Source organism: Zonotrichia leucophrys, chromosome 2, assembly GCF_028769735.1.
Source record: "Zonotrichia leucophrys gambelii isolate GWCS_2022_RI chromosome 2, RI_Zleu_2.0, whole genome shotgun sequence".
Taxonomy (NCBI): domain Eukaryota; kingdom Metazoa; phylum Chordata; class Aves; order Passeriformes; family Passerellidae; genus Zonotrichia; species Zonotrichia leucophrys.
Genome location: NC_088171.1, coordinates 20,134,070 through 20,160,451, shown reverse-complemented (window position 1 = coordinate 20,160,451; position 26,382 = coordinate 20,134,070). Strand labels below are relative to the sequence as shown.

The window sequence follows — 26,382 nt, the reverse complement described above, 5'->3', positions numbered from 1 at the left end:
CTGAATCCCTTGCCCTAATATTTTCACCAAAAATCTCTCCGTTAGAAATACTTAAAGCTCAGCAATGAAATTCAGAAGAACCATTAAAATTCCTGCAGAGAGTCAGTTGCAGAAGGGTATTCCAACCTGGCCAACAGAAGTCCTGGTTAATGGGTAAAGACACAAAGTATTGGAAACACGCAGCCCTGAGAAAGCAGGGAGGACTTGATTGCAAAGACCAGTGCAAGTGCCTCAGGAAAGAACTGCTCAGATTAAGGATGGGGGAAAAAAGGCTTTGAATTGTGATGTGCTGAGAACTGATGGTAAAGGGAAAATGTATCTCTGAGCAGAAGCAGATCAGTAGCAGTAAAAAGTCAAGATGAAATATTCAATATATGCAACTGAGTAGTGAGCAGTACCAAAGGACATAATCTGCAACATTGGTATCCTAAATTCCTTGCTTCATCAGCAGTAAGAGGAAGAGAAAGCAGGAAGAACTTTGGTAAATCCTGCCAACTTTTATTAAGGTATCAAAAATCAGCTGAATACTTTTCCTCTGGCATCTCATTCAGAAAACATTTGACTGACTATGCGTAAGATTAAAGGGCCTAGATCCAGTAGAGGGTTGTGCCCAAGAATTAGATAAGCCAAATATTTTGTGCCATGATCTTTCTGTGTAGTCAATTTTTCTTAATTTTACTGTCTACAACGAATGTGGAGATTTTGCCAAGGACTCCCTATGAACACAATATGAACAATTCAGCTTTCCATATAAAATTTATACATAATTGTGTCTTATGAAAATAAAGCACTAGTTTAGACCAAAATATGTCATTTACCGGTGGTAACAGCTAGCAAAATTTGAGCTCTCTTTTTTTCTTGGGGGTGGGGGCATGGTTAGGGGTTTTGTTTGTTTGTTTGTTTTTGTTGCTTTGTTTTTGTTTTGTTTTCATTGGTTGATATTTTTTGAACGAAGGGTTGGGTTTGTTGGAGTTTTTTGGGGTTTCTTTGGGGGCAGGGGTGAGGGGAGGTGGGTTTTCCTGTTTCATGCTTAATTACTGTTAGGAGACCTGGAAAAACTGTGCTTGAGTTATACCCAAATGTTTCACCAATTAAAATAGATTTCTTTAGAACTTTCTCCCTAACATGTTGTCATGGTTTGACCAGGAAGGAGTGGGAATTCTGGGAAGCTGTGGTCAAACCAATGAAGGTTTTGGGTTTCATACTGACACCTGGTGTAGCCAGTGGGGTTTGGACACACCTCCGAGAATACACAGGGGTTAAAAGCAAGGCACTGCCCTGGCACTTGCTCTTTTGGACATCGTCGGGCGAAGAGTTCAGATCTCTCTCCCCCGCCCAGCCTGTTGCTGCTGGGCGGGGGAGGGGCCAGCCATGCGGTAGGCCTGGGGCCTGGACAGAGGTGGGGGTTGAGGGGGCTTTCAAGGATGGAAGGGTGGGGGAGCCCCAAGAGACATCGAGACATCGGGCAGCCCGCCCCCCCCCCCCCCCCCCCCCCCCTCCCCCCAGGAGAGCAGCCAGCCAGGAGGAGAAGGAGGGAGACTGCCCGGCCGGAGCGGCAGCGTGTGGGCAGCGTGCGTGGGAGTCGCTCCGGGACCGACAGCAGAGACTGAAAACTTTTAACCCTTTCTTGCATGATTGGGGCCTTGCAAAAATGCTAATCCTCCTCGAAGCTGAATAAGAAGGGAGATGAGAGATGAGATGAGATAAGGACTTTGGCCCGGAGATTGTGGAGATGATTGGATGGGGAGAGATGATTTGGAGTGGCCTTTTGGCTGGACTTTTTCTTGTAGCCATGGACTCAGTTGTTCCTGTGACACAGACTGCATTTAGGGGGAGGCAGTGCCTCAAAACCAGGAGGGTTCATTCGTGAGGACCCCCCGGCCCCAGGGGGTTGGAAAAATATGGGGGGGACAGTTGTCCCAAAAGCAGAGACTGTGCCTTTTTGGAGTGAGACAAGGCATCCTTGAAAGACCACCCTAAAAGCAGCTCTGGCCATGTCTCGGTGGTGAGAGCACTGGGCATGGAAGGAACATGTCACAAGCGGCAAAAGGACTTTTTTTTTTCCCCCCGGGCGGTGCCGAAGTGACAAAGAAGCACACGAGGTTTTCAGTGTGTTTCCAGGAGAAGCCTATGGAACGAGAAGGACTCCTTTCCTCTTCATGAACTGCAGTTTGAGTATACTAAAGTGTCGTGCCGGGCTGGGCAGTTGGTGTTTTTGAGAGAATGTATTGGATTGGGAAAGTCAGGTGGTGGGGAGGAGGAAAAGTGGTTTTTGTAAGGTTTTCAATTTTTTTTCCTTTTCCTTATAGTCTTTCCCTATTTTTTCCTGTAGTTTTAGGTAATAAAGTGTTCTTTATGTTTAAGTTGGAGCCTGTTTTGCTTATTCCTGGTCACATCTCACAGCAGACACCAGGGTGAGGCATTTTCATGGGGGCACTGGCTCTGTGCCAGGCTCAAACCATGACACATGTGCAAGGACAATTTGTGAATTATGTTTCACATTACTAACTCAATGGAAGCTCAGCAATATCAGAGTGGGATTTGTGTGTACTCTGTCAAGAGAGATGCTGTTCTAAAGATCACATCCATCATGTCTAAAGCTGTTCCTGAGTTTGGATGATTCACGTTATGTGGTAGTTACATTTTGTCCTCTGCACTTATAAAAATAAAATTGTCACACAGCAGTTCAATTTGGACTTCACCCAAGAGCTCCTACTACCTGATGCTGGTACTTATTCTACAGTGTATGAGTTTTCTCCGTTTACTAATTTGCAGGTTAAGTGAAATGGTACAACGTGCACATCTTATAAAAAAATTAAATGTGCAAAACCATGCCAATGACACATTCCCAAATAAAGACTTAAGTGTAGCTGAAATTAAATTGTCACTACAGAAATGTGTTTGACTGCACATCTCTACTTTGGAAGTGAGAAGTATCGTACTGCAGAGAAAATGTGTAAACAAATAATGTTTTAGTAGAAATGGTATGCCACTGTTTACTCTCTGTGTGAAGTTCCAGCATCCCAATCTACCCAAAAATCACCCATGTTTTAATACAATTAATAAAGGGAACCAGAAGAAGAAAGTAAAGCAATGGTAGTAGATGTAAATGGACAAACCTGTAAGACCTACATAGGGAGTGATTAATGCCATCTGTACAAAAAAACCTAAAAATAGACAACTTGAGAAAGTGAGATGAAGTAAGGAAAAAAATTGTCATCTTTGTTCTAGAAAGAGAGGTAGCACCATCCCGCTGCCCAAAATAGCCTGCCACCTTTTACCAGATTTTCTGTACTGATTCTTTTAAATATATTCTCTGCTTGCTTATTTCAATAAATACTAAGAAATAAAAAACATATCAGTGGCATTATAGAGTTGTTTTCCCGCTAGCAGTAATATATACATGACAGAAAAGAGATTTTTACAATACATATTTTCTACCAAAAATGTAGCTGCATGATCTGAGCATTATAAATAATTAAATGTACCAGACAAAATATTATTATTGTTATTGTGATTTTTAAAGAAGCAATAGCCTTTGTGCAATGAAATCTTTCCTCTTTCTAAATGTAGAAGGGAAGATGGAACAGGAAACAGGGCAAGAGAAATGGAACTCACTTTCAATTAAGGCATATATTTACTTATGTAGTCAATGAAATGAAAAAGGTAATTCAGAGTGCCTAATTTAGCCTTCTTGGATGAAAGCCTGTTAGCCTCTGCAATAGGATTCCCTCCTCAGAGCTGGCCTCTTCCACCTCTGCAATCTGGAAACATGCTAAGAGCAGCCAGTGCCAAGCATGCCAAGATTTCCTCTCTGTGCCTAAGTGAATGTATGATTTCCATTTGCCAGAGGTGTAAATACAATTTTCTCTTGAGGTTGGATGGAAGGTCTGGAAGCAGCCTGAGGCAGAGAGGTCCCTAGGCCTGGCTGGGTTCTGTTTTTCTATGAGTCTGTTCAGCAAAATGGGAAACACTGTCCGTGGCATTCGGCCACTTGTGCTGCAAGGCATACTTGACTGCCAAGGGGACTGTGTGTGAATGTCTCATTAGGGCTGAAGATCCTGACTTGGTGTTCCCAGATATTTACACCATCTTTTAAGGTAATAAATGTGTAGAAGTTTGAACTTGGATTCCATGTATGACCGAATGGTAGCTGAGATTCTACTTCAGTGCTATGATAATATTTGTAGGAGATAGAGATGGGCATTCCCTTTGTTAGAAAAAATTCCTAAGTGGAAAACAGAACTTGTTTGTCAAAACCACCAGCCCTTTTGTCCACTGTGAGCACTCTAAATATTGACTGAACTGAACAGGTACTGAGGGACCTTGAGCCTTTGCAGACACAGGCCCTTAGATACTTTTATAATTTGCTAAATGAGAAAACCCATCTCTGCAACTGGTAGAGTATTCAGCCCTTTAGGGCTTTTCATTTGTTTATGTTTCCAGCTTTTGCAGAATAACTGAGGCATTACATACTGTCATGAAATGACTGGATTTTGTATAGCTTTGACTCTAAATAACTTGCATGTATTTTATGAGAAATGTTTTTCCTAAGTGTTTTAAAAACTACATTAAAATTTAGGTTTTATATTTAACATAAATTGAATAGTTGAGTTCTCTCTTTGTGATTCCATCTTGTGAATTCATCACTCTTATTTCAATTGTATTTTTAATGGCATTTGGTCCTTCTACTCTTTCTATAGTTTATGTTAAGTGATAAGAATTAGAGACATGTCTGCTTTTTTTTCTATTGAGAAATGGCTTGGCATTCATTTAAATCAAATTTATAAGCCATTGTGTTCAACCTAGTAAGGCTTAAGGAGTTTTCAGAAGCTGAAAGAAAGTGTCAGGTTATGGTTTCTTAAGAACCAATGTTTTCTGCAATAGAGAAGCTTTTCTGGTTGAGTGGTTTTAAGTATCTTGTTATAATAATATTTTAATTTCTTTTTACTGGCTTAGTTTGAAGCTGAACACGAATGTTGAACATGTTGATCTTGAATGACCTTGAATGTTAGACATTGAAGCTCAGAATTTTTATGCCATGTGATTTCCTTCTCATGCCTCATCACAGAATCTGTGTATTTGCAAATGAGAAAGGCTGTGTCTCTCCTGTTTTCAGAAGCATTTTCAGTCATTGTTGAAAAGGCTTTTCAGCTGTCTTAGACGTGTAGGCATGTGATTTCACTTCAGGAGGAGGAGAATAGGTCATCTTCCTAGAACTGACGAAGAGGAAGTGAAATCTATCAGATTTGCTCTTACTTTCCACTTTCAGCAATTAAAAAGTTTGCTAGATGTAGCTTAGGCCAAAAATTTTAGAAGGTTGGGAGGGAGTAGGCTGGCCCAATGAGAGTCTTAAGTGGAAATTGAAAGCTTGAGAGATATTCAAAGTCACATGGATCACAACAAGTTGTGGGAATTCATGAAGACTTTGAATTCATAACAAGGCTGGGAATTCATGAAGACTTTGAATTGACATAAGCCTTCACAGTAAAGAAAAGAAACAGTTTCCCTCCTGCTGAGCTTGCCTGCTATCTATCCTGGGATAGCAGAAGGGCTTACACTGCAGTTCAGTAAAGTGGGGTGATGAAGCATTTTTTGGTATTATTGCTGGCTTAATCTTCTGTTCCTTGATAGGAGGTATGTGAAAGCAGGTAAAGTGGTTGGGGACCACTTTGGTTGGATGTGACATTGTATGAGGATGTGAGTTTACATCACCTTGATGGGTTTATTAAACAAGGTAAAGAACTGGAAGTTGAATTTCCATTGGAAAGTGTGAGTCTAGCTTGGAGACAAGACTGGCATGAAGATCATTAGTGGCAGATTGGTGACAACCACTTTCAAGGTTATAAACTCATGCTGGGTTTTTATTTTGGTGCCAGCCCTCTGTACTGTACACAAAGGGAAGGCAGTCCTGTTCTGTGATGGAGATTTCAAGGCAGTTTCCCCAAAAAGGTAGGAAGGGGAAAGTTTTCACTTCTGATACCAGCCATCATTTTAACAGATTCAGAGAAAGCAGCTAGACATGGCTCTTTGGTGACTGCTTCTTGAGTTTGGGCAGTACCAGAGCAGTCCTCTTTTCATCTTTTGCCTGCTGCAGAAGGAAAAGCAGCAGTGCCTACATGGATCTGTATGTTATTACATTCATCCTGTGGTAGGTACACCTGTACCAAGTTTTCTTGTGCTAGGAGCTTTGCTGGTCTTAGTTGACATAATACATTATTTATTTGAGCACACACAGATAAAATCAATGTTAGTTACATCAGTCACATTGGCAGAAATCCTCAGCCATGATACTTTTGAGATGTTGTCTATTCTGCATGACTGAGTTTGTGCAGAGAGTAAGAAGTTCTAGTTTAGGTTTATCTCCAAATAAAAGAGGATGAGTAGTGAATAGAGAAATTAGGGACAGAAATGTGTTCTTTAAATTCCATGTTGAACTTGCATCTTATGCAGTGCTTTAGAAAAGAGCTGACAGAAGAAAAGAGCTGATGTGACCAATTGGAAACTGACCTCTGCTCCAGACAGCTTAGTGCAAAAGAGGCAACAAGCACCAGTACAGTTCAGGGGAGGATACCCCTCGGCTTTCTAGTCCAGTATTGTCAGTGAGTAATAGATGTGAGGGTGATCACAGTGGCTTTGATTTGATGGCTTTCTCAATGTATCAGTCCTGTTGATCAGATATGTCCCAATCTTTACTTCCTCCATCAATTACGCATATTATTCTATCACATTGTATGCCAGTGGATCTCACATTCAGTCTTCCTTCTGTCATTTTGCTTGATGTAGGAAGTTGTAAGATATTCTATTTTTCAAAACCCCTCTCTGTCAGATACCATACAAAGAAATCAGGATACACATGATAGTAGGTCTGTTAATGCAACAAAGTCACTCTGCTGCTCTTGGTCATTTGTGGTCTTGCCTTCCTCACCAGCAGTCACTGAGCTCAAGAAGCTGTGCTCTAACTGTGTCAGGAATCACTACAACTTCTCTACTCACTGTTGTAGTGATTGACCCCTTACCAAGTTCCTGGTTTTCTGAAATGTCTCATAAAATGCTTGTGTGACTAAAAGGGTTGCACTTCCCTTTGTACTAGCTATCCCTTCTTTAAATTTCCAGATTGATTCCAGATGAATCAAACTTTCAGGAGGCCTTTAGTTGGACTCAGTAACAAAATCTTGGTTACTGCTAGCCATGACTTGCTGTCCATGTACTCAGAACAATTGGTAATAGAGGGTAAAAAGCTGGTTCTTCCTTGCTTACAAAATAAATCTCTGTGTTTTGTAACAAATTATGATTGCTTTTATGTGTTTTCCTGTCTATAGTGAATTTTAAAATATTTTAATCATCACTGAGGACTGGCCATTGCAACTGTGTCCCCAAATCAGAGGACAGATCTGCAGTTTTGTGAGAAGACTGTCAAAGCATAAATAATACTGATGTTAACCTTTGAAAATTTTCTTTGTTGTCTTAGTGCCTCAAAGTGTATACTCAGGGTGGACATTTGAAATCTTTTCTTCCTGCCTTTGTTGTAGTTTCTTGACAAAGGTCATCAAATCCTGTAGCGAAAAAATATTTTTTCCCCTCTATTAAGACGTGCACCTTACCTAATGAGATCATATACTCTGAACAAGTAATTATGTTCCTCAAAAATGGGATGTGAGTTGCCATACTGATGGCAACTTGTGAAAGTAGCAGCTTCTGGGGTATAAAGTTTGTGCAAGAGTGAAAGTAATAATTATTTCCCTAATGGAGTCATGACAGCAGAGAGAAGGATGACAAGCCATATGTCTACACTCTCCCAGGGGAAATAAGTAGAACTTGCATTATTTTGTTCAAACTGAGTGAAGTAAAAAAATTCATAGGTTCTCCATTTTCCCTCTGCTGCCATTCATGACCTGCAACAATGAAAACAACTCTGGGTGCAGGTGGTAGCTGAAAGCAGTTTTGTTTCTGCACCTGCCTGTGCATGCTTCCTGAATTTAATCTTTCAGGAACTTTATTTCTTAAAACAATAACAGAATGTGATTCCTTAAAACAATAACAAATAACATCACTATTTTTTTTTCCTGGGATTTCATGGGAGGCAAAATTTTCTTCTTGCATCTTGGTGGTTTAATCCATACTCTCCATTTTGTTATTCATTCAAAAGGAAGTGGTTAAAATGCTCATGGAAAGAACTGTCACCACTTTTCTGTAGCTGTCATCTGATGTGAAGAGCAGCCTATTGTGTCTTATGCCAGAGACAGATGTTTCCCACCAAAGCATGATGAAACAGCCTTATCCTCATTACAGCTAAAGTCTGTCTAAGGCTTTCTGCCTTAGATTAAGACTAGACTTCTAGCTTTCCTGATACAACTTTTATCTTTTGGGTGGGTGATGAGACATGGGGCTACAGTCATGCTTTACCAGCTTGCAATTTTGAAAGGAATGAACATGTTTTCTCTGGGCAGACCCTAAATAGCTGTTCCTTGGCAAATACAATCCAGCCACATCTGATGATTACTTTTACTAAGTCTAAACATAATTATGTTGTAAGCTGCACTTTGGCTTGGGAGGCAGGGATCACTGTTTATGTACCCTGCGATTATATGGCATTTACCACAGATATCCTATTGCTGCTTGTAACTTACCATGTGATTAAATGACCAACATTTATCATCAGAGTGAAGTGTGCATTGTATCATATATCTTCCATAATGTAGAACAACATTGTAACTTAAGTCCTCTACTTTTTAGAAATTAATTTTTGGTCTAGTTTAGTCTAAAGACCTTTTCTGTTTAGTTCTTATGCCTCTTCTTCCCATAGTCATATTTTAGCTCATCATGTGATGGTCAAAACAGTTACACAAAACATTTTCAACCTCAGTCATTTAGAATTTCTTTCAGATCAGATACCAATGCATACTGAATTTATAAAAGATTACCCTTCCTGCCTTTTGCAAATGTCTAAAAGACATGAACCATGTGTTTTCATATGTATTTTTACTGAGGCACAGAAACATAAACCCAGTTTGATGTTTCTGTTAGTACATGCTGCCCAGTGCTGTAAGGCAGCCCCCTGGTAGGGCTGATGTTGTACAATAAAGTGCCCAGACAATCCATCACAACATGTGCAGTATTCTGCTGATAAATACACTTCAACCTGTTAGAACCAGCCATGAGACTCGGCAGAACTATATTTACTAGACGGCTTTGCAGAGATTTTACACAAATCAGCTTCCTCCTGATGGCTTTCTAGGCCTATGAGAAGCTGAACTATGAGCAGCACAGCTACATGCCACCCAAGCCTAGCCATGGCTCATTTCTCACTCTGACTACATGGAAAAGATGGTTTATCACAGACCTGAGATCTTCAGATGGAAGGATCAATTCCTTTGTGCTCATAAACCTCTGCATGCACGACTCCAAAACAGGCTCACCATTGCTTCTTCTTAAAGGAGCACCGCCACATTTTGAGAACTTCTGGAAATAGTACCAAAGACTTTTCTTTATTTTTTTATGTCCATAAGTGAAATCATTTCACTCACCCCTTTAGAGTGCTTATTCATTCAAAAAAACCCCACAATTTTAAAATAAAAACCATAAAGATGTTAATTTTATTTAAGTCTTTTTGTTCAAAATTGAAGCTAGTACACTTCCCATGACAGACTTGTAATGGTTTAGTTCAAACTGGTATTGAATTTTTTTTTGTCCTTTATTCTTTTTGGTCAGATAATTAAAACCTTGGACTTGGAACTGTGATACAGACAAGGTCCTGTTCTAATAGGAAGATAAGGGAAAGCTTTTTCTTTAATTAAAAGAATTAATTTGAAATGAGAGTATAATTACCAAATTTGACAGTGCAGATTTTCCTGACATCATTATGGGACTTTTGTTAAGTTACTTGCTTAGAGAGAATGCTTCATCTTTTTGGATCTGGGTAAATATCTTCCTTTATTAACTGCACTGAGGAAGACATTTTGGTCTTCCCATTTCCATCATGTACTACAAAGTTGTGCATGACCATGAAGGTAGAAACCATGAAGGTCTTTAGTACTGAAATTTTATAAAATTGAAATATACACAAACATTTTATACAGGCGGTATTTCTCTTTATGGGAGGGAAATTTGTCTATTTCCCTACCTGTTTGAAGAAGTTTTTGTGTGTACTTTCATGTAAGGTAATTTGCTTTAATGTAAACTGATGTAGCAAAAGAGAGGAACCACTAGCTGTTTGATGATACCAAAGCTAATGTGATTTAATTCTCAAATTCTAGTCACTGAGGCTAATATATTCTAGTTTTCTCCCACTTTGATTTTTGCCTTTTCTTTGTTTAGTTCTGCTCATGTTGCTCTAGGCCAGATGTTTTCATAGATTAGCTGCACAACTGAAGACAGTAGCCCAAAATGTTTGTAAGGTAATGAGTGGACAAAGGAGGCAAAGAATGTACAAAGCCAAAATTGTCTCAGCTTCAGGATACAGTGTGTCTGCTACAAATCTGGTTGAATATTGCTGTTCTTTCTTGCTGTCTGCTCCTCACCACACCAGCCTGCCACCTTCACTGCCTACACAACATTTGTCCCCTGCACAGAGAGCTAGACCAGCAAACTGATCTTAATCAAAAAGGTTTGGTGTGGGGTTTGTTTAATTTTGACACAGGGTTGGAGTTCTTCATTCAAATTATTGTTTGCCGTTAATTCCACTAAGATGAGAAATAAATTGTTGGTGAAATTTGATGAGTGGTGTATCCAGTCCTGTGGATCAGGCTGAAGTGACAGAAAGGGGCAGAGCTAGCTGCTTTTTCCTTACAATGGCTGCATTGAGTCCCCTTGGGAGGGATGCAGAGTTCAACAAGAGAAAAGGATAATATGCTTATATGGACATAACCTTTAATTGAGCAACACATATGAGCAAAAACCTCTTTCAGAACACAAAACCACAGCTTGCCTCCCCTGAAGCCCAAGTTGTACATGGACATTTACCTGCTTCTATCTCACTGTTCTGAGCTGCACCTTCACTGCTGGATAGTTCTGCTTGAAGCAAACCCACACTGCCTCGCCTCTCGGAACTCTGTGTGCAACACCAAAAAATGTGGTGGGAGAGCAAGGCATCAGACAGCCCGTACTTGTGGGGGAATGTTGACGGTAGAGCAAGACAGAGCTAAATTCCCCTCTGAAAAATTCCCAGTAGAATAAAAACCAAGTTCACTATATGCTATTTCAGTATTATTTTTTATGTATACATGTGAAATGTAATTTAGTGGTGCCTGAAACTTCTCTAATGTTGCATGTTAGCCCCTGCAGTCTTCCCTGACATGCTGTGTGCTCTTGTTTTACATGAATGTGAATATTATATACATGGGATTTGTTTAAGTAGTTTATGAAGGATTAACAGAGGCAATGAAATAGTATTATACAATGGGTGTGGAATTGATGCCTACATAAAACCCCCAAAGTTATGTTTCAAATAACATTGATTTCCTGCAGTAAAACCCCAGATATTCACCAAACTGTCTTTCTGTTATGCGTAAATTTAAAGCAGGTTTTTTAAAGTCTGAAAAATTTTATTTTTGTCTTCTGCAACCTTGTTGCTTCAAACTTCTATAGAATGAATGACAACCCAGTTTGATGGCATTCAGCATTTTTCTAAACTCTAATATTCTTTTCCTTACTGAAATTTTTGAAACATTGGAGAATAATGATTTCATCATAACCTGAAAGCTTTTATTCTTTTAATTCCTGTGTATCATGTGATTCAAGTTGTCTGTGGTTTATCATGTAAGAAATAACTGTGAAAGCTAGCTGGAACAAAGAGGAGAATAAACAGAGCAAGGGCAAAAGCTTATGACAGTTCTTTTTATTAGACTCTGTGGCAGTATAAGAGACAGACAGCAACAAAAGTAAAAAAAATCTGTATTGATATTACAACAGTTTGATTCAAATATGAACCCACCCCCCACGATTATATTAAATGTCTCCAAACATTAAAATACTATCCAAAAATCATCCAGTACCATCCAAATTTTTTTATTGGTGACAAGATCTGTTCAGGCATGAAGATGTTTTACCCAACCAGTAAACAGCAGAAATAGACTGCAAAAAGAGACTGCAAAATTAGATTTTCCTCTAACAGCTCTATTCAAGCTTCTTCCAAGGATTCAGCAGCGCCAAAGTTACTACAATGCCACAGCTGCTAAGATATTCATCCCAAGTGAGATAATCCTCCTGTCAAGCTCTTTTCTCTGGTTCCAGTCTGTCTAGGAGCTGTGATGGCCTTTGTTTGGCTGAAGCTGAGAGGCTCTTGGGAGCTATCACACGGTGGTGTCTCACCAAGTAGATAAAGTGTTTTATGCCTCTTTCCAAGAATTTTCTCTAAGGAAGTATGATCAGAGAGGAATAGATGCAGGCCATTAAACTCTAAATAACATTGTGGTTTCTTTCCCCTGAAGTTGAGAGCATTGCAAGTTACAGTCATTAAAAGTATATGAAGAGATACTTCAGTTACAATTATATTTGCAAGTTCCTTGCATTCCATCATTGTCCTTTCTTAAAAGTTCTCTTGCTCCTGTGTTCTACCTAGTGGTATCTAACATTCTCCTGACAAGGTATGTCTTGTGGCATTGTTTTTCAGAAGAAAAACATCTTCTGGAAGAGTTTCATGATACATTATCCTCTAAATTCCTTGATTGAGCTGAATAGGATATTAATCAGAGTGGATTATATTCCACTGGATCACATACTTTGCAAAAAAAGAGTGAATAGCAGGGAAACTACAATAAACTGGAAAACTTACTGGCATTTACTCAATATCATACATTGCACGTTCCCAAATATTCCAGATAATGCTTGCTTTAAGTATTAACAAAGCAGCAGGAAAAATAATGGTGAAAAACTAATTTTCTGGCCTTTAAATATCTACATAAGATAACACAGAAGTACAGAGAAGAATACGAGAATTGTGGGTAGCTTTTCTTTTTACCTTCATGCATGGACTCACAAGAAAGCCTTGCAAAGTTATGCAATTAAGAAAAACAGTTATGCTCGTGCCTTCTGGGGTTTAGCTTTCAGATAGCCCACTTTTTCAGGCCAGAAGAAATGGGTTAGACATTCAATCTATTCAAGCAAAAGCAAAGCAAAAAAAATATGTATAATCTCTCTCTAATTCATTTTTCCCAGAAGGCTAGAAAAAAAAATTGTAAAATAGTATGAGAGATTGGTTCATTTTACACTGATCTTGAAAGCTCATTAAGGTATTTAACTTTCATGGATTGTCTGAGGGATCTGGAGTTTCTGTTATCCTTTTGTTTAATTACACTGTAATCTTCATGCAATTACAGTGATGATAAAATTTTTCTACTGATATAACAATAAATTAGCCATCTGGGGATAAATGACATTACTTAAAGCTTACTTCACTGAAATATCAAAGAGAAATTAATATGGCTATATAGGACAAGGCGTGAAAGTAAATTGCATTATCTGTTTCTAGAATTCAGCATTCCAATGTATTTTAGGGGCTCAATAGTATAACATATCCTTGAATTTGCTTCATAAAGAAATAACTGGTGGAGAAATATAGGAAAAGCACAAGCAAAGCACAGGCAAAGCATAGTTGAAAAAGATATGGTGCAAAATTTTGTGAGCTGTGCTTTATACACCTATGCAATACTTTTCAGCTTCACCAAATAAATACATGAGGAACACTACTTCTGATGTTTTATTTCCCCATATCTTGCCGTCTTTCCATGTAAATGTCTCTTGTGTAATTTATTTCCAGAAACAAAAATAGGTTCATCAGATTTTTACTATTACTGCTGAAGAGAAGAAAGGATCTAAGATAAAAATGTGGTATGTCAGAAACAGTGATATGAAAAATAAGGAACATCCTGAAAATTAATGCAAGTCAAAATTCTCAGCAACATTAATCAAAACAATTGCAAAAAAACAGTCCTACATCCCCCTGGACTTAAAACAAAAGAGAAGACTTGCAACTCTGGATCAATCAATCAATCATAAATTTTTGTGCTCTTTATGATAGCAATGATATGGCTTTTTGAAGTTATAATTTCACATCAACTTATTTCACTGCTGTTTTTTAGCACCAGCAGACACAATGGTTCTTTTTCTCTCTCATTTCTTTTTACCAGAACATTTTTTCCTTTTTAGAAGACAAAAGATTTTATATAGTGTGAGTAACCTGACCTGGGCAAGAGCTAACAATTACTGGGGGTAAGACTGGTACATTAAGTGCTGTTTCAGCTGCAACTTTCCACCTATCTTCTACTAGAAAATAACTAAACTGAAAATAAAGAAATTTTAAAAACTCTTAACAAGAAACAAGAAATTCCAGTAATTCAGGTAAATAATGTTGGTTTTGCATATTAGGTAAAATAGTTCATATACAAAATAAAATATGATGTATATTAAAAAAATCAAAATACTAAGTTAAATTGTATTCAGGATTGTGGTAATGTTTAGGTAGCAGAGTGACTGTCTCTATGGAAGGAGGTGGGGGACTGGCCATTACCAGATAGAGACACATCTATTGCAGGGGACAGCTGAGCCCTGGTGAAGCCTCTAGGGGAGCTCATTTTAAAAATTGTAAAGTATGTTGCACTTCAGTGTCAGGAGTGAGGCAAAAAGCATGAGAAAAAACGCTGTGAACACCAAAGAGAGAAAAGGAGAGGGAGGCACCAAAGCATCTGTAAAGGAAGCCAGGCTGGAGCAGGTATTTCCTCACAGACCATGGGAGGGCCACGCTGAAGCAGATATCCACTGCAGCCTGGGGAGGGGCCCACACTGGAGAGCTCCTGCAGGAACCATGGGTTATGGAGTTCTCACAGTGGAGCAGGTTTATCCTAAAGGACTGCAAGACCATGGGAAAGATCTGTGATGGAATAGGAAAAAAATGAGAGGAACAAGGACTAACACAGATGAAGTGTTTTGAACTGACCACAAGTCACATTCCCCATCCCGCTGCACTGCTCAGTGGGGAGGAGGAGGTAGAGGAGTTGGGAATAAAGGAGTGACACTAACTAAGCCTGGGAAAAAGGGAGGGGTGGAGGGAAGGTGTTTTAATCTGTCTTTCTCACTATGCAAACCTATTTTATCTGGCAGCAAATTAAATTAACTTTCCCCAAGTCAGTTCTTTCTTGTCCATGACAGTAATTGGCAAGTATTCTCTCTGTTTGTGTCTAGACACACACATTTTTTTCCTTCTATTTAGTCCCCTTATCCTGTTGAGGAAGGGCTGTGAGAGAGCAGCTGGGTGGACAGGGGGCAGATGGCAAAAGTCAACCCACCACAGAGAGAGACAAGGGTTTATCTTACAAGTCAGTTGTTAGGCAGCTTAGAAGATGGTTATCTACCAAGATAATTCTTTTGTTGTTGTTGTTGTCTGTATATCCCATATCCTACCATCTCTTTAGACACACTTCAGAGAGCTCATTGCCTGTGCTACCCTATATTTTGTCATTCTGTTGGCAAGCATTGTCAAAAAACTTTCTAAGAGATACTGAATTTGTGCACAGCTAAGAATATAAAAAAGGAAATCACAGAAATCTGATGTGCAGTGTTTTAACCTTGTACATTAAATTTTCTTTGTAAACTTGATATGTTAGCATGCAACAGATAAGCATATTTTGGAATGGGTAAATTCAGGCATAAAATGCATTTTTAAATCAAGTCAGGGTTCTACATCAAGTGAGACTGTGCTTTCATGCTTAAGAGGTAATTTTTTTTTTCTTGTTTGTGTGAGTGTAAATTTGTACACTGTGAGAACTAGAAGTATACTCTTCTTGATTTACAAGTGGTTTTAGTATTAGTTCAGCCTTAGTTTTAGTTAAATTTATATGTACATATTAGACTTAAAAAATGCTGAGCACTTTTCCCTATTTGTCTTCATTTCAGTATTTAGGAGCATATTATACTTCTAGGTAAAGTGCTTGTGGAGAGTCTTGGAAAAGAGCTCTACCAGTGCCTCCCACAAAGGAGAGATTAAGTGGTTCAGGAAATTGCAGGTCTGAAAAATTCTTCCTTGACTAAATGAGTCAACCACAAGCATTAAGCATTGTCAGAAAATTAGGTCATGGATAGCATAAGCCAATTTTCTGTGGAATTGCATTCCAGAATAAGGTAATTATACTTTTGCTGCTCTTTTTAAGTCATAGTTGCAATGGTAAAATGTCCATGGTCAATGGTGGCTTCATCTTGTGAATCTCTGGGATGATTTGAAATGACTTTGTGTTCCTTTTCAAGTTGTTCTGATGCATGACTGGAGTTCTCATTAGAATGATCTTCATGCAAGGCCTGCCTGCTTCCCAGCTATCATCCACCTCCTGCTTTCCATTTCATCTATAGTAGAGCTGCATCCGGCAAATACTTGGAAATACGCTTTGTGGTTACTAATTACTTGGGCTGATTTACTTAGTTAAGTGTTCCAGCACAACTGAGTCCTTTATTTTCCTATTGTATCTGCCTCATTATTAGTTATAAGGGTGTCATTTATACTGTAAATGGGATGAAAGCATGAAAGGGAAACTGTGTAAGTGTAGGATGAGTGTGTAAGGGATGAATGAGTACTGAACTCTTCAGGCTAATTCTAATGTACAAATATGGATTCAAAGGTTTTGTTTGTATTGTATTCAAAATATTTTAGAGGAATGGTTTCAAGGTTATGGACTTACCCACAACTGTGTTAAAATATGTGTGCAGATGTCCACAGGGATAATAAGCAGCACATAGTATGAAATAGAATTCTATGTAATAATACTTTCTGAAAATGTCTAAATAAGCATAAGAGATTATTAATCAAGAAAATGACATTTTAGAAGCAAACACTAATAAGCAGGAAATAGTGAAAATGCCTTTCAGGGACTATACTTTGGCAAGGTAGTTGGCTATCCTAAAATAAGTAATAGCATAAAATCAGCCACACTTGTGTATTCTGAAAGCTCGCATTTATAAATGACTTGTAAATATGTGTGGGCAGATTCTTTTTCTAAACTGGCATTTCTCTCTCCCTAGTACCAAAAGAGAAAAGTGGTATTTAGACCTTCAATGGGAAGAATCTGCCCCCCAGTCTTCCCCTCTGCCTGCTACAAAAAAAAAAAAAAAAAAAAAAAAAAAAAAAAAGTTTTAGTTTAATCCTAAGAATAAATTTAGTAGTTAGGGGGTGCCCAGATATTAAAATACTTTGAGTACACAGATATGTTTTAAATGAAAAAAAATCTCAGTTCCTAGGTCACCCCTTTGCCAGATACCAAATCTTTGCAACTGAAACTTTTGTTGTATTTTCCTGTGGTGGTTTGACCAGGAAGAAGTGGGAATTCTGGGATGCTGTGGTCAAACCAATGGATGTTCTGAGTTTGAGACTGGCACCTGGTGTAGCCAGTGGGGTTTGGACACACCTCCGAGAATACACAGGGGTTAAAAAAGGGGCTCTGGGCCTGCGAGGCTCTCTTGGGACGTCGAGGAGAAGAGGTCAGATCTCCCTCCCCTGTCCAGCCGCTGCTGCTGGGCGGGGGAGGGGCAGCCACGTGGTAGGCCCTGGGCCTGGACAGAGATGGGAGGTGAGGAGGCCCTCGAGGATGGAAGGGTGGAAGATCCCAGGGAGTCAGCCCTCGGGCAGCCATCGCCCCCCCCACCCAGGAGGGAGAGAGAGAGAGCCGGCGACACCGAATGTGATAGCAGCTGGCCCAGGAGGAGAAGGGGGGGGGAAGAGTGCCTGGCCGGAGCGGCAGCGTGTGTGGGAGTGCCGCAGCTCCGGGACAGACAGAGACTGAAAGTTTTAACCCCTTTCTTTCATGATTGGGGCCTTGCAAAAATGCTAATCCTCCTCGAAGCTGAATAAGAAGGGAGATAGGAGATGAGATGAGATGAGACAAGGACCTGGCCTGAAGGACGTAGAGAAGACTGGCTGAGTGAAGAGAGAGATGCTTGGAGTGGCCTTGTGGCTGGACTTTTCTTGTGGCCATGGACTCAGTTTGTTCCTGTGACACAGAGACTGCACTTAGGGGGAGGCAGTGCCTCAGAACCAGGAGGGTTCATCGTGGGGACCCCCCGGCCCCAGGGGGTTGGAAAAATATGGGGGGGACAGATGTCCCAAAGCAGAGACTGTGCCTTTTTGGAGTGAGACAAGGCATCCTTAAAGGACAACCCTAAAAGCAGCTCTGATCCATGCACGGTGGTGAGAGCACCGGGCATGGAAGGAAGATGTCACAAGCGGCAAAAGGACTTTTTTCCGGGCGGTGCTGAGTGACATGGAAGCACACGAGGTTTCAGCGTGTTTCCAGGGGAAGCCTATGGAACAAGAAGGACTCCTCTCCTCTTCATGAACTGAAGTTTGAGTATACTAAAGTGTGGTGCCAGGCTGGGCAGTTGGTGATTTGGGAGAATGTATCGGATTGGGAAATTCAGGTAGTGGGGAGGAGGAAAGTGGTTTTTTTGTAAGGTTTTCAATTTCGTTTTTCCTTTTCCTTATAGTTTTTCCCTATTTTCCTGTAGTTTAGGTAATAAAGTGTTCTTTATGTTTAAGCTGGAGCCTGTTTTGCTTATTCCTGGTCACATGTCACAGCAGACACCAGGGTGAGGGCATTTTCATGGGGGCACTGGCTCTGTGCCAGGCTCAAACCATGACATTTTTCCCCACACTTGACTTTTTCTTAGGGCCCCTATCACCACCACAAGAGCTGACTTCACAGAACAAGATATTACCTATAAGTAGCCATGCAGGAGAATTACTCCAGAGAACCACCTTGTTTGTTTATAGCATCTTATGACTTCTAGAACAAGTTCCATAAGCAGTTGGCAAGCATTTAACTTGTGTATTTCAGAAGAGTACAGGAGTAGAAGGATGCCTAAAGCACTCCAGAAACTTATTTTTTCATGCACTCAGATATTTTCTATATCATATTGAACAAATCTGTTAAGGAACCCTCCCGTCTTACACTGGTTAGGATGGAGATATTGTTAAGAAAGTGAGGTTGCACACTAAGAATTTTTAGTAGTATACATTAATAGCAGTTTTGATCAGGTTCATATTTGGTTCTGGAATTTCACAATTGTGTTTTAGAGTTAGATTTATAGGCTACTTCATCACATGTTGTATTGCCATGGTACTAAAGGTAAGAAGAAAGGAACTCTTGGTCTTGGCAGTGGAGGCTTTTGTAGAGGAGGAGAGATTCTCAATATGGTTGAAAATAGGAAAGGAAACATAACCAGCCTAATTAGTGTTGAAAATAATGCTGTAATTTTCCAGTAAAGAATTATATTTCTTCTACATATTTTTCTAATAATATTTTTCATATTAGAAAATTTTCAGCTCTTTATATTGTTTTGTTGAGATGTTTGCTGTTGTAATATACTTCATTAAATCAATAGAAGTAGAAAAAGCAAAAACATCAAAAGACAGCCTCTGCTAAACACTAGGAGGAGAGGTAATATGCAAACATCACTTTTGAAGATCTGTCTACAGCTCAAATCAACTTAAAGGCAAGGGGTAACAAAATGACTCATTCTGGGGCAATGGGAGTTTTTAAATCAAGCTTTCATCTGGGCACTTAAAATAATTAGTTCCATTAGCCAGTTGAAGTGGATTTGGCAAACCTAAACAACACAAGTTTATTTGTAGACCTTTTATTGTTTAAAATAGAAGGAGGTTCTTGCCATTAAAATACATTGATGTTTGCTTTGAAGAAAACTGCAGATTTACTGTATTCACCACAGATGACTGGTCTTCTTTCAAAGGAAGGGCTCCAATTCCAATCCAGTAAGAGGTTTTGGATGAGCACTTCAGATGAAAGAAGCCCACTATTGATCTGAGGAGTACTGTCAATTCAGGGATGAATAGGACAGACTAGTGAGACCTGACACAGCAGAGAATGTCGTAGAAATGCTGCTTGCCTTATAAACCTGAAAAAGTCCTATCTGTTCCACTTTTCATCTGACTCTTCTTTTTAAAGGTTGTCGCTTCTAGTCTGAAATAGTCCCTTACTCTGTGTCTCTAGAAATATGAAAAAGGGTTAGACTAACTTTAAAAGAGGTCACAAATTGCATGAGCAAAACAAACTGCAGATTTTTGGAAAGTATGGAAGAAAGCACTATGGAATATGCCTGGTGGTAAATGGCTTATTTTCATAGTGCCATATCCTTGCATTTGGCTCTTAACTGGAGTTATTCTTCCTTGAGTTTTCATTGTTTCTTATTTCTGTAAAAACCTTCTTGAACTATTTGTTCCATTAATAATTTTGGATCTTGTTTTCTGGTAGCTATCAGAGATGTTTTTCTGAAATTTTAACTCTTATTTAATTCAGAAGAAAATTTGTGGTGGAATTAATTTCTCTCGGATGACCCTTTAATGCTCTGGCAATGCCTAATTCAACCTGCCATTCTATTAAAATATTCTCAGAATTTACTGAAATGGTCTCAATTTTTTTTTTATTGTAGGTTTCATATATACTGGAGAAGTTGTGCATCGAATGTTAACAGCTACCCAATATATTGCACCATTAATGGCAAATTTTGACCCCAGTGTGTCAAGAAATTCAACAGTCAGATACTTTGATAATGGTATGTAGCAGTCCTTGTCTGTATCCCTTGGCTCTTCTTATTTTCCTAAATAATTATTTCAGAAGGAAGCATTGAGGATTTAAAAATATTTTTTTGCTTTTTGTTTTTAGAGGCTATGTAGAGCATGTGACTTGAGATCTATAAGCAATTATTAATTTAGAACACAATAAAGAATCATGAATGCCTTTTCTTAATTGAGCCGATATCATCTGGGTGTTGAAGTGCATAAACTCAAACTAGCTGCATTTTATCAGTTTTAGAAGGGAAAATCTGTCTTATATAACATTGCAAATTCAAAGTGTTACTTCAAAGTATTTATAGTGGACACCATCTGTCCACTACCTAAAATGAAAATAGCGTTTGTGGAGTGCAGTAGCAAAAATACACAGAAGCAGGGCAGGGATAAGGTTAATAAACCTGTCAATGACTAAGTGTTCATGGAGTCCCAGAATTGGAATCCAATACACTCATCTACACCAGGAGTTCTCAACAGTTCCTTGTAAAAAAGATTGAAAGAGGAAAAGGCAAGCTGCAGTGTTGTACTTGAAACTCTGTGAGAACTTTCAAAGCCCTTGAATGTGTGGGTATTTTTCTCTTGAAGTCAGTTGTAATCAGTATTTTAGAAACATTCCCTATGTTGTTAAAAGGCACCTGGTGCTTTACCTCAGGCCTTTAGTGATCAGCTACAGTAACAGATAAAACTTGGAGAGTTTAGTATTGTGAATTAATATCTTGTAAATTATCCTGGATACATCTATGCTATTTTTAATATGCTTATTTATAGTGAGTTTAAACAAAAATTGCCAGCAGGTTCAAAAATGTTTCATATTTCCAATATTTTTTTAATTATTACCAAAATGTATTCTGTATTCTCTTAGTCATAAGCTTTCCTTACAATCTAGTCATTGCAATGTTTGTTTGTTAAAAATCCAATAAAATGCTTACATGAGAAAGTCCTACTCCTTCCATGAAGAATTTTGAAAGAGAAAAATATACGATTTTCACATTCTAAATTATCTAACATTTTGGCCAGATATTTGTCCTCTTTACTTAAAGAACCTGAGGATTCTGGAGAAGATGTGGCTAATTCTCATTATAGTCCTGACTTCCAGTCTTCCCACCAGGTGTACCAGGCTGTATCACATAGCTTTCATTATGAGGTTGAACAGTTCTTTGAGATTTTGGATTCTTCTTCATGTGTAATGCATCATCTTTTTAGCTCCATGGTTTTTAGGACAAAGAATTTTTTATCTTAACACAAGTAAAAAGGAACTGAGCAGATTGTGTCTTCAGCACCTTATTTCTTACTCATCTGTGCTTTGTCCCCGTGAATGAGTGCTCTGCCATAAAGCAGCATCTGTAGTGGGAAAGCACAGAGTGTGGGGATTCATCAAAGTCTCACTGGTGGAGCTAACTCCAGGGAACTTAGGTACACACAAATCTACATAAAAGCCTCTGGAATGAAAGGACAGTTTGGGTGGCAGATGATTTCCATTTTAGCTTGGGGTTCTGACATGCACATAGAGCTGAAGTGCTCAGTGACTGACTAGAAGAAATTTTGACTAATTGTGCTCTAATAACTTTACAAGTTATAAATTTACATTTAAAATAAATGTAATAACTTTTCATTTAAAATTAAATGTAATGCAATAAAATAAATATTCAAAAAGTAGTTAATTAATGTGGTCACAAAGGAAAAAAATGCCCTGTATGCACAATTAATGCCTACTATACAGAAAAACACAAGGAACAATAAAGTGTTGGACTTGGTGCAGTGTGGACCCAAAATTTGCACACTCATAGTTTCATGACAGCCCCTGTCAAGATGTGATTATGACAGTTGCAGCACAGATCTGTAGCAAAAGATTTTTCAAGCACATATCGAAAATATATTGAGCTGAATATGTACTGACCCATCATGAACATTCTAGAAAGAAAGGAAATTAAAGTCTGAATCAAAGCACATAACTCCCATTACTGCCAAAAAAGAGAAGTTTTTGAGGAAGGCATGTAAAGATGAAAATGTTGTTTTCAGTAAACATAGTTTTGGTGATAAGTGTCTCAACATCTGTAAAACATGCTCACAGGGATGCAAGTTGCTTGAGAAATATTTATAGTGTGGTAAGTGCATCTTCAGCCAGTGAACTCCTGTGAATATTAACAAGGCTCTTGCAACTGAATCTCTGCATACCAGACTCAATATTTACCTTGTCTATGACTTCTCAGTGAGTTTGATTTAAACTACATTTATTTATTGCCAACGCCTAACATTTCTCAATTTGCACAACCTCAGCAAGGGCCTGTACCATGCAGAAAAAATATTTAATTAATGCATAGTTAATGGAAGAATCTGAATTCTTGAAATAATAACTTTTACTAAGCAGGGAATTCTATTAGCCGTTCACATTTCAAAGCCATCAGGATTTATGTATAGAGTGTAAAGAATGCCACTGCAGAGAAGTGGTAATGGCAGCACGCCTGAACCACTGGATCCTACCTTTAGCTGATTTCTTGTGCAATTTCAAACAAGTTTTTTGTCTCGCTTTAGCAGTAGTTGTGCTGCTTTTGTAGCACTGTGGTGTCTACATTTCAGAGAACTTCAGTTTCAACTTGTGTTTGTAATATCTTTGGCATTTCAAGGTGTGGAGCTGGAAGTTGCTAGAAAGAGACAAATCACTGTTCTTGTTTCAAGTAACTGCAGTGAAGTGCTTTTCCTACAATCAGTTAATATATTTCTCACATTTTTTCTTCCTTTTGCCTCTCTACCCCCACTCTGGGGTTCACAGGCACAGCACTAGTTGTCCAGTGGGATCATGTACATCTGCAGGATAATTACAACCTGGGGAGTTTCACTTTTCAGGCCACCCTTCTCAATGATGGGCGTATCATTTTCGGCTACAAAGAAGTAAGTTTGGTCTGAGAATTGTCATTTAAGTGGACAAATTACTTTATACATGTCAGGAATTTCCCTACATTTTTGTGGGGGAGGGAAAATTTTTGAAAGATCTGTTATATAAGATCATTTCATTATACTGCTTATAAGATCACTATGTTGATGAAAATGGTATATTATTATTAAAGTGATGTTCAGAAAATTGATTTTAAAAGCATCAACATGACACAAATGTACTAATCCTGCATTTCAACCAGGCTTTTTTGGATGTTTCTGTTAAATTCCTGGGGTTTTAGTAAATTCTCCATGGGTTTTGAAAGATAGGATCTTATTTTTTTAATTAGTTTACCCAATCTTGCCCATTTCAAAATACTCTAGAATCAATAGTTATTGCTGAAAGATCACCTATTTCCTGCAGCTGTAGTTTTTTGGCAACTCCCATATTACAAAGTTCATATATTTGAAACAAGAAATAACTGGTTTGTATTGCTAGCTCTGAGGTTTTCCATCTGTTTGGTGATAAAATTGCTTAGATTGAGGCCATTTGGTTTGCCTTCATAGCACCAATATGTTGTCTTAAATGGGCTCTTTTGCATTGTCCAAGTGTTTCAGAATTCCGTTGTTGCTTTGAGTGATTTTTTTTTTTTTCTAGAGTTGCTGGAGCTCTGGAAACTATAACTTATTTGAATTTTAGTGCTTTTGCTAAGAAGGGTTGGAGCAGGTCATCCTTGAGTTCCCCTTTCAGTCTGGTATTCTATGATTCTCTGATTCATGCAAATAAGAATCAAAAGTAGACAAGCTTAAATCTCTAGTAGTAAAATGATGTCTTCTTTTTTGTTCATTTTTTGATTTTGCTTGGTTTGGGTTTTTTGTTCTGCTTTTAATCTGTTTGGCATGTACACTGTGACTTTCTTGTGAAAATGCAACTCTCAGTTATGCTCCTTATAGTAAGAAACTAATGAGTGATACAACCAATTGTCCAGACTTGGATAAATCTCTTTTCTCTTCTGTTCTCTCTCTGCTATAAAACACTTGTGAGCCTTCAGGCTCATTTTTTGTGCCTGCTATAGTTATGCACCTTTAATGAAGCAGAAATAATAACATTCCTCTGCCATTCACTAGCAAGCTAGACAGGATCTGGGTTTTTCTGCTAGCAGCAATCATACCTTCACCTAAGACAGATGTCTTGGAAAAGGATTGCTGCAAGATTTCTTACTGGATCAGTATTGTAGAAACAAGAAACTTCTGGTATGCCCATGTACATGGCTTTCCTTTTCTTATAAAAGACGTGCTGATGCAAGGTCTGCTCGGGGTTTTTTCTGAATGTTAGGTGCAGGTTGCAGTCTTCATTTATGAAAATGCAGTTTATTTGCATTTTGAATCCAAGTTCATGTAAGGTTTTCAACTCCCTTTTTTTGGAATTCCACTCTGCTTAGGACAATGGAGCTCAATTGTACTTGATCAAAACAGTGTGCACTATAAGCTTTGGTTATCTCCTGTAGTTGAAAACTTTTTAAAGAAAAGGAAATACTTCTCATGACTGTACAAAATTTTCTGCCTTCAAGACCTAGAGTGGTGGAGATGGATACTAGTTATATATGCATTCTGGCATTAAAATGGTGACATTTTCAGGAGACTTCTATTCCTGCTTATGAGATGCACTGCACACCCTGTTATTATCTAGCCCTGTGCGAATTTGATCTAATGTGGGTCATAGAAGTTACTGCTCTAATTTGAAAGTATCTGGCATGCATTCTGCACAAAAGAAAATGGTGATGCAGAGTGTCAGGTAGTTGAAAACATTATTCATTTATGAAAAGGGGAGTAAATGGGCCACTCCTTTACAAGTGGTTCCTAGAATTGCAGGAAAGTATGACATCTAATCCATGGATAAACAATTTCTGAGCTACAATGCAAAGGCTGCTTTCTCTCATTACACTACTGAAAGCTTCCCCCAAAACCACACTGCTTTTGTGGTAGGAGTTATTAATGTTCTGTTCATTTATCTTGAGACAGAAAACTGGAATTGGAAATGGAATAATGTGCTTTTTTCTACTGGTGAATCTTCGAACTCATCCCCTCTCATGAGTTATTCCTGTCCTGAATGGAATTTCCAAACATTACTTTAAAGCTATTGCACATGACTAAGGAAAGAGATTTTTTTTAAGTGGTAATAGTAATGTATTAATGATCTGTAAATCTTTTGACAAAAGATTTTTCTAAACATTTTAGAAAGTTGCAACTAATATATTCCGTCAGAATTACTTGGGGAATGAGTTTTGAGATTGAGATTTCGAGACAACTACACTCTTTATTTGCAGCCTTTACTCCATTATCACTATCTTAGCTTTTCATCTAAATGAGCAAAATTAAATAAAATTGCCAATCACTGATCAGACACAAGTTGTCTGAAAAGAGCAAACATGTCATTTATCATTTTAGACTTGGTCCTAGTTCTTATAAGGCCTGCTAGGAATTTATTTTCTTTGCAGTGCTGAATCCACTGCTTTCTGAGGAAGTCCTTCTATCTGGAGCCATTTCTCTTGCTGCTGAGCCACGTTGTCAGGTGCCCCATTAACTCCAGTAAGATTACTTGTGGAAGTGCTCACTAGCATGACTAAAAGTTGCACAAGATTTCTACTGTCTTTTTGGTGCCATTTTATTTTAGCATCACAGTTCATCAAAAATGACAGTGATGTATGGCAAATCCAAGGGGTCTTCATGGCATTGCCGTTGGAAGTCCCCAAGGTGGAGCACCATGTAAGAAATACAGCAAACAGGTTGCTGCCAGTAGCTTCATCAAGCATCCCACGGGGGCTCTGTCTTGGCTTTTGTCTTTATCTAGAAGGCTCTTGTCTTTATCTATCTTTATTTAAAATAACTGTGATTATACATTTAATCACAAACTAGGGACTTTTATGTCTAATGCACTTAAGGTAAAT

General features: G+C 38.5%; 1 protein-coding gene across 1 annotated transcript in view; it reads left to right on the top strand.

The window, feature by feature from the left end:
• Positions 1-26,382, top strand: part of PLXDC2 (plexin domain containing 2) — a 259,049-nt gene that overhangs the window by 166,797 nt on the left and 65,870 nt on the right. The window contains exons 5-6 of the mRNA XM_064704157.1: positions 20,425-20,547; positions 23,334-23,452. Of these exons, the coding sequence (XP_064560227.1) occupies positions 20,425-20,547; positions 23,334-23,452 (242 nt within the window). The remainder of the gene's footprint in view (positions 1-20,424; positions 20,548-23,333; positions 23,453-26,382) is intronic.